This window comes from Lactuca serriola, chromosome 7, assembly GCF_051521515.1.
Source record: "Lactuca serriola cultivar US96UC23 chromosome 7, Lser_US96UC23_V15, whole genome shotgun sequence".
Taxonomy (NCBI): domain Eukaryota; kingdom Viridiplantae; phylum Streptophyta; class Magnoliopsida; order Asterales; family Asteraceae; genus Lactuca; species Lactuca serriola.
The window spans coordinates 4,008,650-4,024,988 of NC_136414.1; the positions used below are offsets into that span (position 1 = coordinate 4,008,650).

Genomic DNA, 16,339 nt, shown 5'->3' on the forward strand with positions numbered 1-16,339 from the left:
TCTAAAATCATGTACAAACTTTAAAGTACAGGCTGGAAAAAACCGCATGTCAATCCGACTTAAAACGAATGAGATATGCTTGTTTAAAGATTTTCAAAGAATAAAAAAGTTTAAAAGTATAGCTGAAAAGCTGAAATATTTCAGCTTTGATATCCCAATTTTGAAGTATTGTAATTTATTAAATACAACACGCAAAACAACAAAATTATTGTCTAAAATCATGTACAAACTCTAAATTACAAGTTGGAAAAAACTATATGTCAATCTAACTTAAAACGAATGAGATATGTTTGTATTCTTTGTTTAAAGATTTTCACTTACAAATGTTTAAAATTATAGTTGAAAAGCTGAAATATTTCAGTTTTGATATACCAACTTTAAAAGGTTGTAATTCATTGAATATAACACCAAAAAAGATAAAATTATAGTCTAAAATCATGTAGAAGCTATAAATTACATGTTGGAAAAAACCGCATGTCAATCCGACTTAGACTGAATGATATATATTTGTTTAAAGATGTTTTAAAAAAAATCTTGTCCAAAACCGGTTTTCACCTCGAACCGCCCGGACCGAACTGGTAAAAAAACCGAACCGGTTTTGATCAATTCCTAGAATTAAGAATCGGCCGGGGTCCAAAAAAAGGTTCATGTTCATGTCCGGTCCACGAGTCTAAATGTTCACCCTAGGCTATAAAGACTAAATATGTAAGTTTAAACAAATTAACACGGGACGTGACCAAATATATACAATATATATATATTAACCTTTCTTTCATTATTTGTTTATTTATTTATTTTGGGTGTGTAAATTTGTGTTTCACTGGAATAATATCTCTTACATTGACCGATATTCAAACCGTTTAAGCAGCTGTTTGTTTTTGTCTTCTAACCAGTGTTTTAAAAACCGGTTCGAACCGGGAACCGGAGGTGAGGACGGTTCAATTTGGACCGGTTTTATAACGATTTCCTGACCGGATTGAACCAGCCAGTTTTGGTAAAAAACCGGTTCAACCGGCTGAATTGAACCGGAATGGACCGGGTTGAACCGGACATTCTTGGATTTTTGTGTTTGTTTTGGACTTCTTTGTTTGATTCTGACTTCTATAATGATTGTTTTTATATGTTGGATTCTATTTACGTTTGTAATACTAAAAAGATGACAAATTCTTTTTAAAGAGGAAAAAAATGACAAGTTTTGTAATCAATGTATGCAAGATAATTAAAACCATATAAAAATATAGAACCGATTTAACCATCCCATTGGCGGGTCCACATTGGATCCTGGGGTAGCCCGGGATACCCCTTAAAGTCTTTCGAGATATACACACTTTTGACACTTCTCTTGCAATCGATCAATTTCTCACATGTCTTCTTTATGCACTGATTCGAAATTCACCGGTTGTCTCTGAGTCTCTCTCATTCTGCCTTCAATCGCACAAAAGAACACGCGGTTCAACCCCTTTCCCTCTAATCGACTTACAAGTTTGATGAGCGAGATGGAGAAGGGTGTGTGGGTTTGATGGGATTCACAGAGAAAACGAGGATTTATCTTTTTTATTTTTGATTTGCAGGTGTGATTATAGTGCAACGAATCAGTGGTGGTTTTAGTGGGTTATGGTGGTTGTTCTCACCAGATGAAGGGGAGGTTGGTTGATAGAGATGAAGGATGTGAATGAAAGTGTTGAAGGGTTAGATGTTATTAGATCTGACTTCAATCTTCACGTCATCCAAGTTATATTAGATGCTAAATGCTCCACTTTAGTCACTAATCCTAATACATAACCACTCACTGGTATGATCCCAAACTGACAATGTTAAGGTTCACAAATGAAAGAGAGAAAACTCATAAATAATAAGGTACACGTCAGTCATACAATCTATATGTAATTTTGGTAAATGGTGCTCTTACTTTCGTTTACCCTTTCATACAAATTACATAATTGAATACTAGTAAACCATTGATATGCACACAAGGTATTTGCATAAATGCTCTAGTGACATTTTGTCTTCTGATTTCTGCTTCTTGTAACTTTGCTTTCTGTGATTTGATATTATACATCTGAATGCTTGTACAAAATATGGTTATAAACTTGACATTGATAGATAATTTTGTCTCTTTAATCTTCACTTGATGTTGTTTTGCGATACAATATGTTGTTCTGTTGTAGCTTGTAGGTTAACTATCAACTTGGTTTTATCTCAAAAGCTGCACATTCCATTTCCATTCTCTTATAATTTAATTAGATACACACTACTTAAACTAAGAGTCTAAGATACAAGTGTGTCATAAGATGATTTTTCACCGAAAAATATAGGCTACCCCTTACGAATATTCCTGTTTCCGCCTCTGAACCATCCGGTTGAACCGGAAAACGTAACCCGACCGGTTCAATTAAAAAACCGGTTTTTAAAACATTTCTTATAACTTAAAAAAGTGATATTTGGCAAAACACTAGACCCTCCTTCAAACCTTCCCACTTTACTTTTACCTTATTACACTTTGCCTTGTTACAGCACAGCAGTCTATCTCTTCGAAAAAACAAACACCGCCTAAACCTCGAGCGATCGCTTCAACAGCGGTAAATTAGTTACCGCACTTTCGAAGCTAATCCTCAAAGTCTCAAGCACGGAGCAGGTAATCTACGTGTTTTCTCTGAATTTGTACGCAATTCCCGCCGTTAACCAGAAACCGGTTTGCATCCTCTCGAAATTCGCATCAATCAAGATTCTGTGTGAATGAGGAACTGAGGAAGAATGTCAGAATTCTATGCGGCGGCGACGACGAGCGCCAGCGTCAGAAGACAGATGGAGTATCTGAAAGGAAATGCGGCGAAGATTGTAGAAAACCACATAAACCAAGCTTCGACGTATATTCGGACAGAAGATTCCGACAATCCGTTGGTGTATAGCAAGACCTGCATAACTTTAGGAAGGTTTTGATTTTTAACCACTGAATTGGTGTCTTTCCCTTATCGAACACTCAATTTTTCTAATAGATATATAAGATTACATATAGTTACATGTGCAATTTTATCCATACACTGTTTCCACATGTAGAAATGATAGGGTGTTCGTTTGCAACTATCTCCGATCAACTTATAGTCATGAGTAATACTTGTTTAATATACTTCAATTTCTGCTATTGGTAATGTAGCACTATCGATTCAGCTATCGCGATGAATGTAGTTCCATCATCATTTCATCTTCCCCAGCTACTTTTGATTGTTAGAGAGGTTAGTTGTAAATGTCATTGTTTTGTTACGGAATTATTATTTACACATTACACTGATTGTTCCAAATCGTCAGCTCTAGTCTTTTACATATATTTTGTGTTAATCACCCTACTTCTATGTGATTATAGGTTTATAGGCGTAAAACAGAATTGCAACAACCATCATTGATGTTGCTCATGCTACCTATCAAGGTATACATGTCCATCAAATAACAATTCAGATATTCATTTCATTTTCTGAATCTGGTCAATTCAATGTGGTTGCGATTCATTCTGTGACTTCTATCTCTATGTATGTGTCTGACTACATAATGTATATTACATATTTATATATAAACATTTCCAAACAGGCTGCTTGTAAAGTTGGCTGGTTTTCAGATGGAGATAAAGCTGATCTCCTTATGATCGTAGAGGAGGTTGGTTTAAGTTCTTTCTTGGCCAATTTGGGTTACTGATTGCTATTAATTTTTTTATATTCATGAAGTAATAACCCTATATATATTTTAACTATTGCTAGGTATGCAAGGGGTTCTCAGACACAGAGAAAATGAGTATTGAGCCGAACTATGCACATTCTTGTGTTTCAAACATAATCTTAAGGTAATGGTTTATCAAAACTAACTAAAAAGAGTACATCTGCATTTTAATACAATAAATGACATCCTTCCCATTTTGTGTCTTCCACATCCAGATTCTATCCAACAATGAAGGTGGAAAACATACTTACTTCATTTGATGTGAATGTAAATATATAATATATCCAGCTATCCATTTTCAGTTTAAGATCCTCTATAGTTTCTTATTATGTCTTTATGATGTCAAATTTAATTAATTCACAGGCTGGATATGGGACTTTTGTAGTTGATTTTCACATCTCTCAGGGTACATTGCCTCGCAACTGTCGAAATTTGGTAAGCAAATAATATGCACCTAAACATGTTTAGCTTAAAATCAATCTTCAAGGTAAATTATATCACTTGATGTTATATTTACTTCTTACAGTGGCTTTTAGTAGCTCGAATGGACAATATGGATACAGTTGCATGTATTGCCAACCCATCAAATGTAGAGTAAGATTACAGATTTTGTGGTTTTTAATATTTTCTTAGAATGGTTCTCCGTTCATTGTATTTCTATCTTTCCTTTTGTAGCTTTCTCATCAATGGTAAGGGAGTACCTAAGAGGACCAAAAGCACCATGGTAAAGTAAACAGACTTCAAATAGTGGAAAACCAATTTTAATATCTTTAAATCTATGTTATCGAAATATACCCCATGAATTTAAGCACCAAAATTGCTGATGTAATATGTGTATTAGGGTAAAGGACCACAACTCCCATCAAATGTGACGAAAATGATAAAGTATGGAGTAAATTTACTACAAGTTCTTGGGGACTTTGATGGTATGCTTACATTTTTTGAAACATATATAGTTGGCTTTTGTTTTTCCTAAAACATGCTGGTTTTTTATACAAATTCAGGACAATATATTATTGCAGTAGCTTTTATGAATTTGAATCCATCTCCTGATCTTCCTCCATTGAAAGATTATGTCCACACAACGTCTACTGTAGTCGACTCTGGTAAGTCAATCTTTCAAACATAATGTACATATTAAAACATATATATATATATATATATATATATATATATATATATATATATATATATATATATATATTCCAAAAATATGATTCAGTAAACATAGTTCTTGTCTTCCCTGTATCAGATTGCAATGTTATTGGGACTTCATCACTGATTTCACTTGACTGCCCCATTAGGTAAGTCAGATGCTCCACTTTCTAACACCATAGTTTTAAGTTTTTTATATTGTTATAAATATAAAATTTTCTATTTTTCAGTTTTATAATCTTTTAAGTTTAAATCTACAACATTTCTTTTTTGGTTCTATTAGGTTGACATGTATTGTAATACAAGATGATATAATATCATGTAAAATGGTATAAAAGCATCAAAGAGTAGTACAAGATGATATAATATCATGTAAATTGGTATAAAATTATAAAGCAGTTAAATTTGGGGAAATTATATATATGGAAAATATCATAAGGTGACTATGTTCATAACAAAATAGGTAAACAACACTAAAACAAATATACACATTCACTAAACATATTAATTTGGAATGTAAGATAAAGTAAAAACTAAAAATATTAATTTGGAATGTTAGATTAGGTTTATCTTGTACCATTACTTTAGTTTTAAGGCTATAGTTTTAGGATTAGAATGTTAGATAAAGTTAAAAATAAACATATTAATTTGCAAATTCTCGACCTTTTCATTTTTTTTAAATGTGAATTGTGACCCTTGATTGAGTTTGACCAAGTTCCCACCTAGAGAAGTTTGATTGAAAGTTAGAATAGTCATCTAAGAATAATATGTAACATTTGGGCCCATATTGCTGTCTATCCTATCTGTAATGTATATCTACTATATATATGAATTTTAGCTCCAAATTAGGGATCTTAGTATATCTGTTCTATTTATAATGGTATAGTTTCTGATTTAGTTGTTAAAACTGAGTGGGTTTTATGAATCAGACGAGCTTAACTTTGATTTTCCTTACATATATATGACAGTAAACTTCGTATAAGAACTCCTGTGAAAGGGCATCTCTGCAAGCATCCTCAGGTGAGGTTTTATTAGGGAAGCAGGATTGCCTAACCTAACACCAGTAAAAAGGCTAATAGTGTCTCCTTGAAGATATATTTTCTTCTTCTTCTTCTTCAAACAACTGAGTTTCTAACAAACTAAGTGTGGCTACTGTAGTGCTTCGATTACAAGTATTTTCTGGAAGTGAACTCAAGGTGGCCTACTTGGAATTGCCCTATCTGTAATATCCCACTTTGCTATCTTGATGTACGCATCGATCAGACTTTTGTAAAGGCAAGCAATACACACACACACACACACACTATCCCACATATGAGAAACACCTTCACTTGATAATAAAAAGCCTAACTACATTTTTCTTTTACAGATAAATGCAATAAATAGCAATGTAGTTTCCTTGATTTGTTTTTTATAGCATCCTACTTTCATTTCTTCCTATTACGGCATTGTACTTTGAAAATCTACCCAATTATTTATAGCAGTGTTGTATCAATACACAAATCAGTTTTCACTGCTATAATTAATTTTGGTAGATATTTCAAAGTAGAATGTTCTAACTTCTAATAGAAAGAAATGGAAGTGGATGCTATAATCATTATAATACAAATAAATAAAAGTATGTTGCTGTTTCTTGTATCTGTGTGTGTGTGTGTGTGTATATATAATTGTTTTTAACTGATGATGTTTTGAATGATTTTGTTTAGATGTTGAATGAGGTGGCAGAGGATGTTAGTAATGTAATGGTGTCAGCAAATGGATCCTGGACTGTTGCCACGAAAACAAAGAGGCAGACCATTGAAAGCATCACCCGAAATAATAATCATGTTCCTAATTCTTCTTTGCCTTCACAGGTTGTGTGACCTTTTCTGGACTGAATGACCATTTTAGCCTTGTATGTCACAACTCATGCTCCTTGTTATTATGTGTGTTGTACATACAGAGTTTGCATACGACCGATCAAGCCGATGCTGGTCCAAGTACAACTGAGCAAGCTCAAAGTACAACTGTTGCTCTAGCTTTCGAGCACCTGAGGGGAGGAGGAGAGCAACAACACTACACTGATCTTGATCCATCTCAACCTGATGTTGGTACAACCGAGCAAGCTCAAAGTACAACCATATCTACACCACCACCTGTTGGATCTCAACCTCAACAGGCTCCACCACCTACTGGAGATGTGATGCCGGTTAGGAGAATGAGGGGGAGTTTAAGGGGTGACCAGCTGGCAGAGGCTCGAGACAGATTGCTTGCACCACCACGACAACCGGTTCTGTGGTCAAGACCGACAGCAACTCTTCCTATTGCATTGCTAATGCAACCAACCACTACCAATTCTAGTCATAACACTCTAAATCTCCCAAACTAGAAATGTCTTTTTTTTCAACTTCTTTTATAAATGCTTTTAAGACCAAATATCCCATCATATTAACTTCAAGTAAGACATATAAATTGATGAGGTAACTTACACGCAAGTCAATCAATCCACTTTTTAAATAAGGCACAGGTGATGATTTGCACTCATTATTGATAACAAGTATAAAAATGGGCCAACAGTTTTTTCTTTATTTTTGTCCTTGAATGAGATGAATTGCTGAAACACTGTTTTGTAAACTCAACAGAAGAACTAACAGATAATCTTAGAAAACGGATACAGTGGCTATATTTCAACATTCTTTCGCATCAAAACAAAAACCAGGGTTTTGGATCCTCTAATGCGGTATAACCCACAGAGTTCTTGCAGTTTCAAAAATACAAACCTACAACTAAAAACACATGCATATGCATTGCATTGATTCTGAGCATGAATTTCAACCAAATTATTGCACTGTTTAAAAATCTTGACTTGGAACAATCTGGACCCTTGGATTCAGCTAGCTGATGATCATTCTTGTCAGGTATTCGCTATGCTCAGGAAAGTACTCCAACAACTCGTCCTTTGTTACCCACACAAAATCCTTGCTTTTGATATCCAACTTATTTGTTGCAACCACTTGAGATTTAAAGAAAAACCTCTGAACAAACAAACAAACAAAATTCATAAGAGTGAAGAACACACTAAAAAGCCAACAAACAAAACCCATAACTCACATACCTTAAAAGATGAATTATCCTTATTTTTCTCAGATGGTGGCGTTGCAATATGACCCATTGGAGCATTTCCAACAAAGTATGTATGAGATAAGTCTCCAATAACAGATTCTAGTGCAGATTCTGCACACTGAAACAACATTTTTTTTAATCAATACCGCAAAATCGTTTCAAATATGCAAAGAAATTCACAGAATTACCTTGCGTAAGGTCTCTTCAGACTTGTAAACTTTTTCAGGAAAGTGCCATACAGGCTGCCCTTTTGGACTACCATATGCATCACCATAAAGAAGAAGATATAGCCTTCTATCAAGAGCTCTTTGCAGTGACCTTCATAATAGTTGCACAAAATCCATAATTTAAGTTTAAGTATCAAAGAAAAAGAAGCAAATAATATAACAAGCAATTACATTTACATGTACCTTTTATCATTGGTTTTGTCAGCTTCTGTGATCCTAGGAGCTGGTACGAAATCAATGTGGTATTCACCCTTACCCCTAATAACAAGTTAAAATGTTATGACATTGGAATTTATAGTAATGAAGACATGTAAACTAGTGTGCAAAATTACCTAGCATCAGATTTTTTAAGAAATTCTTCTGGGTATGCACGACGAAACTGCTGTCTCCAACGAAAGCTACATAATTTCATGATGATATAAGAATTACTTGCAGATGAAAATGAAATGGAAATGAACAGCACAATCACAACGCTCTTTGTTAATTAAGCATACTAGTTTTCGATTCAAATTTGCATCGATTCTAACAAATTGAAGTAGTTTTCATTTGGTCCTCTGAATCTTACCGATTCTGCAAGTTAACAACTAATCTACTTTTTGAATCCTGAAACGTAGAAGGGAATCCTAATTTCTTAACTCAGGTGGTGACTTTTCTGAAAACAATGTGCATACAAATACATATGAATTTAAGGATAGGGATAACTAACGAGAATTCTTGAAAACCGTAGACGACGGGGTCGATTTTAGGAATAACAACCGGAAGCCTCTCAAACAGCACGGACGCTACGATCTTATCATTTTCAGATCCTTTTGATGATGTGCAATAACCTCGATTTGAAGGAAGAAATCGAGATAAGATTCTAGAGGATCTCTGCATACTTTCCTCTATGTAAGCCTCGGATTATCAACGCTTTTTCATACAAACTGGTGGAAAGATTATCGGAGATCGATTCAGTGTGTGGGTGAATCGGAGATTTTGCCTGAGAAGATGAAGACCAAGGGTTTTAGAATTCGGGCTTTGTATCTGGGCCTATTCCAGCCTAACTGAAAACATTTTTGGGCCTTCAATAGTAGCTGTATCACCGCTCCATTCCCTGTGGATTCCTCTTCCTCGTATTCTTGATTTTGACATGTATGGAAGCTTCTCCGTAGACATCTCTTCGATTTTGAAATATATTGAAGCTCCGAGTAGTAAAAAAAATAAAAAAAATAAAAAAATAAATAAATATCCTTCTACTTTTCTATGGGCCTAGCAAAATAAAATTTGGATAAAATCTCCACCCCTCAAAATGTAAAAAAAGTATTTAAATTTTAAAATGTAACATCCCAAATTTAATATACGGTACCAAAATTCATCATCATATCAGGGATGTTTTAAAGGACATGAAATCTTGTTCAGGTCTAAACAAATGTATTAGAATGGAACTTCAAATAAATGACAAAAACATTTCAAAGTTTAAGTATATACACACTAAAAAACAATTTTAGGGTAAAACAATTATTATTTTTAACAAATTTAAAGATTTTTATGTCATTATCTCTAATCAATATGTCAATTGTGATCAAAATATTATATATTATGATAAAATAGTGCTACAATGAAAGCCTAGTTTTTAATGTGTGAAATTACATTTACACCGGATGTCCAACGACAATTATAAGATTTAAACTCACAGATGTCCAACTTTGATGAACGACAAGATAAATGGACAATTTTGTTTTTATGATGTTGGTTTGTCGATAACATCATATAAAATAAAAAGATTATTAACCAAAAAAAAATGTCAGTAAAAAGCACAGACCTATACTAGGGGAAGTGTGAGAAGCCACCCCACAAAATTAATAACCACTTCTAAAAAATTTATGAATTTTCCTAATAAGTTTGCAAATTGTCCCCTCAAAATATATTAGAAATAGAAATAAAATATTTAAACTAAAGTTTAGAGTTTTGATCTTTTTATAAGCCCCACCAAACCTATACGATTTCATTCACATGAATCTGCATAAATTCCTTTGCATCTTTTTGTTTATATACCAACAATGTCTACACTCATATACCACATGCAATGTGCGAGATGATTTTTTTTTCCTTTTTGTCTTCATGCCCTTTTGTTTAAATATGCTAAAAGATTGTAGATAGATGGTATATTAACTTTTTTCAGTAAAAAAATGTTAAAATACTAAAATTTGCATCAAATAAATAATTCGGTCAAAAATTGGCTTCGGAAAATATGAAACCACCGAAAAGAAATTGCCCCCATCAAAAACAATTTTTGGGTCCGCCTAAGAGAGCAATAGAGGTTTGCGGCAGCGGACACAATGCGGCGGGAACAAATAATTGTGTGATTTTTGTTAAGGTCTTAGGGATGGAAATGGGGTAAAGGTTGACCATCTATGTCTTCGTCTCTAACATCGACCCCACCATCTGGGGGGACTCGAATCTCCTCCCCTTTAGATTTTGAGTTTATCCTCGACTCATCCCCGACCCATCAACTTAATAAATTCAATGTATGCAAAAACTAATTTGAAGTTTAATAAGTTATCAAAAGGGTCGATGCCATAAAAACCTTCAAATTTGTATGAAATTGTCAGGTTTACCTAAAGTTCGAATTTGTGTCTATTTTTGTCTCAAACTTGCATTAAATGTTGTGTTTTTACCTATTAACCAGTTTTCTTTTAATAGGTTGGTTACCACTTGCATAACTAGAAGCTCATGAACGTCGTTTGGGAGAAAACCCCAACTCCGTTAGGGACATTAAACTGTTGCATCCTCATTCTCCCTCTATATTGCAATCACTTTTCACCTTTTTGCATAGTGTCGACTGAAATTAGAAAGCTATTTTTATCAAAAAAATATTTTAAATATATCAAAATTCATAATTTTTTATTCTTTATAAATATATATCTATATTGATATAGTTTTAAGATACATAAAAAATTTATTTTTTTAGAGTTTTATCTCTCGTTATTCATAAGTAAATAAAAATCGATCAGAGTTTTATTGCAGTACATTCATTATTCATTTATAAATAAAACGTATGTTTAACTTTTTTACAGTTTAGATATCATTCATATATAAATATAACACGTAATAAAACTTTTTTACCTAATATATATATATATATATATATATATATATATATATATATATATATATATATATATATATATTAGGTAAAAAAGTTTTATTACGTGTATAATGTAGTTATATTTATATATGAATGATATTTAAACTCTAAAAAAAATTAATCATATTTTTTATTCATAAGTGAATAACAAATATAATGTAGTAAAAATCTGATGCATTTTTATTCACTTATAAATAATAATAGCTGAAACTATAAAAAAATAAAAAAAAATATTTTATCTTAAAAATATATCAATATAGATGTCTATTTATAGAGCATAAAAAATTATGAATTTTGATGTATTTAAAATCATTTTTCGATAAAAATAGCTCCTTAAAACATAAAAAAACAAAAAAAATATATATGTGTTTTTGTATATATTAAGGTAATGATTAGCAATATTTAAAGAAACATGTTTTGTTGCAAAATACATGTGTATTCCTTTATCATTTATGTTGGTACGTCGGAGACTTTTACGACAAAAGTAAATGATTGTTGAGAATGATTTCACATTCTCAACCTTTTTTATTTTTTCAATTGGACTTACCCCTCCTCTCCCCCCCCCCCCCTCCCCCCTCTCTCTCTCTCTCTCTCTCTCTCTCTCTATATATATATATATATATATATATATATATATATATATATATATATATATATATATATATGTCAAGGCATTGTTATATATAATTGAAGACAACCGTCAAAATATATATTCAAAGCTTGTATAAAAAATAGAGTTTAACAAACTTTATAAACTAGAGAAAGTATGTTTATCCGAAAAATTCATTTTGGATACGTTTGCTATCTTGATTTTTTTAAACGTTATATTTTAGATAACTATCCCAAAAGCCACTACAATTTAGTTTTTTTTTCTTTAATTTTTACACCTAAAATACGGTGTCACCAAATAGTATCACATCGTCATGTTATATCAACAGACAATCTAGTTGACAAGTCAAACGATCAGAATTGTAACTAATTAGTAAACAAAATGTCATGTGTCCAATTTAAAACAATAAATAACACAATGTTAAAATTAAATTTTCATATAAACTTAGTAATTTTATAAAATTTGTCTATTGTATAAAATTGTCAGAGTTAGAACGAAAAAATAAAATATTGATGACTTAACTAGATATATCTTTTGAAAAGCAACTTGTTACCTAAAGAGGTGATTGGGGTTGGTTCTCAAAATAGTTTGTTGGTTTTCTCAAAAGCCAATAAGTAAAAACAAAAAGTGTACCAAATTCAAAAATAATTTTTAAAATAGTTTTTCTATTAACTTTAAAAAATTGATTTTAGAAAACACATAAAGTTTGGTTTTTTGAAACTATTTTTGGCTTTTTAACCAAAATTACTTTAAAAATGAGTTTTTAAACAAAATATTTTTTTATTTATTGATTTATTGGTTTATCTACGATAAAAATTAATCCACATAATTTTTAAAAGTCACATTTTACCACCAATCAATAAACATTTTGTCTAAAAATATTTTATTGTTCAAAAGACGATCCCAAAAACCCTCCTTATAACCGAGTTGACTGTCATCCTTTGTAATTTGCATTGTACTATAATCGAATTTTTGGAAAAATAACAAACTGTTTATTCTTCGACAGTATTTTCAGTTTGATCCACAACAATGAAGACACCAATCTCCGCATCGAAACGATACGTTCATCACCTTCTTAAACCCCATAAATATTTCACGACCACCCATCTCCGCCGCCTCTCCGTTGCACCTGATTCAACGCAACCACCTTCACAAGAAGAATTGACGGAAACCGCTATTACTCAGCTGAAGATCACCGAGGATTGGACAAGCAACACCAATCTCCATCACCAACTCCTCTCTCTACCCCCTCAATCTCTCATCAAAATCGCTCGTCACCTCGAAACTTCAAATAAAGCTCTTAAATTTTTCCATTTCATTCATGACAACCAATCTCCGTCTCTTTCTCAACTACCGTTACCTTCAATATTCCAAACTGTTATCGAGCTAGCAATGCGTGAAGAAGATTCAGTTCCCCTTGTTGATTTATTCAACCTTTCCAAGGAACTAAAGGTCCCCCTCACCTCCAACTCAGCAATCCTGTTAATTAGATACTTTTTTAATGTCAAAAAGGTTCAAGAATCTCTGCAATTGTATAATGAATTAGAACCAGATGCGAAAAACACCAATGTGAAAAACACATTACTGGGTTTGTTGTTGAGATTTAACAAATTTGAGGATGCACACAAGCTGCTCGATGAAATGCTCCAACCAGATACTAAGTTTCCCCCCAACGAGACTACATTAAGCGTTGTCTTTTCTGTGTTGCTTAGATGGAATTATGGGAAAGAGGATGAAAAAATCCTTGGTTTGATCCCAAAATTTGGGATACATGGTGTGTTTCCCTGTAATGTTTGGTCAACTCAATTAATCACTAGGTTATGCAGGAGTCACAGAAATGATAAAGCTTGGGAATTGTTGCATGAGTTAATAAAGTTTGGCAAACTTGAAGCCGGACCATGTAATGCACTTTTATCAGGGTTGTCAAGAGAGCGAAACTACAAGAGGATAAATCTTGTGTTGAATGAGATGAAGGAGAATAACATAAAGCCAGATATTGTCACCTTCGGGATGTTAGTGAATCACCTGTGCAAAGTTCATAGGGTAGACGATGCATTAGATATGCTTAAAAAGATGAAGGAAGGAAGTGATGGAATCTCCATAAAACCAGATGTGATTCTTTACAACACTGTAATCGATGGTTTATGCAAAGTGGGTAGGCAAGAAGAAGGTTTCTTGTTAATGGAACAAATGAAATCAGAACATAATTGTGCTCCAAATGTTGTAACCTACAACTGTTTGATAGATGGGTTTTGTAAATCGGGTGAAATCGAACGTGCACATGAGCTTTTTGATCAAATGAACAAAGAGAATGTTGTTCCAAATGTGATTACAATAAACACTTTGGTAGATGGAATGTGTAAAAATGGAAGAATCAGTAACGCAATGGAGTTCTTTAGAAAAATGCAAGAAGAAAAGGGTATAAAAGGAAACGCAGTTACTTTTTCTACATTGATTTCTGCTTTTTGCAATGTGAATAACATCGATAGAGCAATGAGACTGTTTGATGAGATGGAGTCTTTAGGGTCTCCTGATGCACTTGCTTACTATAGTTTAATTTCTGGTTTGACTCTAGCTGGAAGACCAGATGATGCTGCTTTTATTGCTTCAAAAATGAAAAAATCCGGATTTTTACCTGATCTTTTAACCTACAACACTTTAATCGGTGGGTTTTGTAGAAAAAAGAAACTTGACAAAGCAGTTGAGATTCTTAAAGACATGGAAGATTCCAACATCAAACCTGATTCTGTCACCTACAATACTCTAATTTCTTACTTCACCCAAAATGGTGACTTTGAAACTGCTCATAAGTTCTTGAAACAAATGGTAAAAGACAGAAATGCCCCTACAGTAGTGACGTATGGTACTCTCATCCATGGGCATTGCGTGGCTGGGAATCTTGATGAGGGTTTAAATCTTTTTGAGGAAATGCTTAGAACATCAAAGGTTGTTCCTAATAATGTTATATATAATATCTTGATTGATTCTCTTTGCAAATGTGGGAAAGTTGATCATGCTCTTTCATTAATGGATGGGATGTTAGAGAAAGGTGTTAGACCAAATACTACAACATATAATGCGATGCTGAAAGGGCTTTCAAGTAGAAATAGGTTGAAAGATGCAAGTAGGCTTATGAATCAGATGACAACTCAAGCTTGTAATCCAGATTACATTACTATGGAGATTTTGAATGATTGGTTTTCTGCAATTGGTGAAGTTGACAAGTTGAAGCAGTTTGTGCAAGGATTTCAAGTGTCTCCTTCTGCTGCTTAATACTATTTATTTTTTTGCTAAATTGATTATGAATAATTATGATTTCATCCATGTTTTTTGAGTTATATTTATGTTCTCTAAAATGCCGTTGAATTTTTTTGAGGCTTTAAAATGATTCTTTTTGTATTTTGGTTGACCTTTTTCATCTTACATCATTATCATTATTATTAGTTGGTGGCATAAAGTTCTCTATTGGATGCTATTGGTGTTACAAGTAGAAATGCTCTTCCTATAGAATCCTCACTTATTCTTTGTATTTTCAGTAAATATCTAAAAAAAAAAAAGAACTTTGTGCATCAAGATTTCTTAGTTTTAAGAGAGGAGTTCTTATTCTTTGTATTTTCATAATCTTTCTTTTAATTTTCTAGTTGCTCACCAACCAACCATCTAGCTATATGAGTACACATACTGTTAGAATCTTTTTATACACATACACACAATAATAGTTATATGTAACAAAAAGCAACACAATAATAGTTATGTGTAACAAAAAGCAACACAGTATCTATGTGGCATGGTAGTTTTTATAAGGGAAAATCACTTGTCATGACAATTATCTTTTCGTCCTGTTCATCTTTAGACAATTTTTTTTTACACATTTGACTATTTAACTTGTTAAATGTGTTTACATATTACTATGGCTGACAAAATTGTGCCACAGAAAATCAACCGACATGTTACCAACCGAACCAAAAAAGTTGGTAACCAATATATTTGGTAACCAACGTGTTTGGTAGGTAATACCGTACCAATTGAGCAATCTTGGTACGGTAATGGTACAAAACTTTGAATACCATGGTAATACCATACCAACTAATTCATTATATATATATATATATATATATATATATATATATATATATATATATATATATATATAGGGTTAAGTTCAAATGAGAACACTATTTAATGTGAGAACGTGACAACACTACTTTATGTTAGTATTCTACTATGAATTTAATATGTATAGTATTGTAGTAATTATAATATGAATATATTCAATTTTATATTGCTATTCTACTATAAAATTTTTATATATATGTAGTAATTTAGTAAATTCTAATGTGAATGTTAAATATGTGATTGTTCATATATTCAGTGATGAATAATGTCATAAAGTTGTACATACAAAATTTT

General features: G+C 32.5%; 3 protein-coding genes across 6 annotated transcripts; 2 read left to right on the forward strand and 1 right to left on the reverse strand.

Annotated features, from left to right (window-relative positions):
• The first annotated feature begins 2,507 nt into the window (after positions 1 to 2,507).
• LOC145061275 (E4 SUMO-protein ligase PIAL2-like) lies at positions 2,508 to 7,362 on the forward strand. 4 transcript variants are annotated; one of them, XM_079008705.1, is made up of 16 exons: positions 2,508 to 2,933; positions 3,155 to 3,233; positions 3,362 to 3,424; positions 3,583 to 3,648; positions 3,750 to 3,832; positions 3,924 to 3,975; positions 4,072 to 4,143; positions 4,235 to 4,302; positions 4,384 to 4,432; positions 4,550 to 4,634; positions 4,731 to 4,814; positions 4,961 to 5,012; positions 5,832 to 5,883; positions 6,022 to 6,138; positions 6,570 to 6,716; positions 6,806 to 7,362. In XM_079008705.1, the coding sequence occupies exons 1-16, from the start codon at positions 2,755 to 2,757 to the stop codon at positions 7,229 to 7,231; spliced, it is 1,674 nt and encodes a 557-aa protein (XP_078864831.1). In that variant the 5' UTR covers positions 2,508 to 2,754; the 3' UTR covers positions 7,232 to 7,362. The 4 variants fall into 4 exon arrangements, with proteins under 4 accessions (XP_078864831.1, XP_078864829.1, XP_078864832.1 ...); XM_079008703.1 differs by having other exon boundaries at positions 2,509 to 2,933; positions 4,713 to 4,814; XM_079008706.1 differs by having other exon boundaries at positions 2,509 to 2,933; positions 4,713 to 4,814; positions 6,022 to 6,111.
• Positions 7,363 to 7,502: 140 nt separating this feature from the next.
• DECOY (decoy) lies at positions 7,503 to 9,271 on the reverse strand. Its single transcript, XM_079008708.1, has 6 exons — positions 8,899 to 9,271; positions 8,525 to 8,590; positions 8,376 to 8,450; positions 8,154 to 8,283; positions 7,958 to 8,083; positions 7,503 to 7,877 (listed from the first exon to the last, which is right to left on the reverse strand). Exons 1-6 carry the CDS (start codon positions 9,066 to 9,068, stop codon positions 7,737 to 7,739), a joined length of 708 nt encoding a protein of 235 aa, XP_078864834.1. The 5' UTR covers positions 9,069 to 9,271; the 3' UTR covers positions 7,503 to 7,736.
• A 3,592-nt stretch (positions 9,272 to 12,863) lies between these two features.
• On the forward strand, positions 12,864 to 15,375 carry LOC145063073 (uncharacterized). Its single transcript, XM_079010667.1, has one exon. The coding sequence runs from the start codon at positions 12,959 to 12,961 to the stop codon at positions 15,200 to 15,202; it is 2,244 nt and encodes a 747-aa protein (XP_078866793.1). The 5' UTR covers positions 12,864 to 12,958; the 3' UTR covers positions 15,203 to 15,375.
• The last annotated feature ends 964 nt before the right edge of the window (positions 15,376 to 16,339 follow it).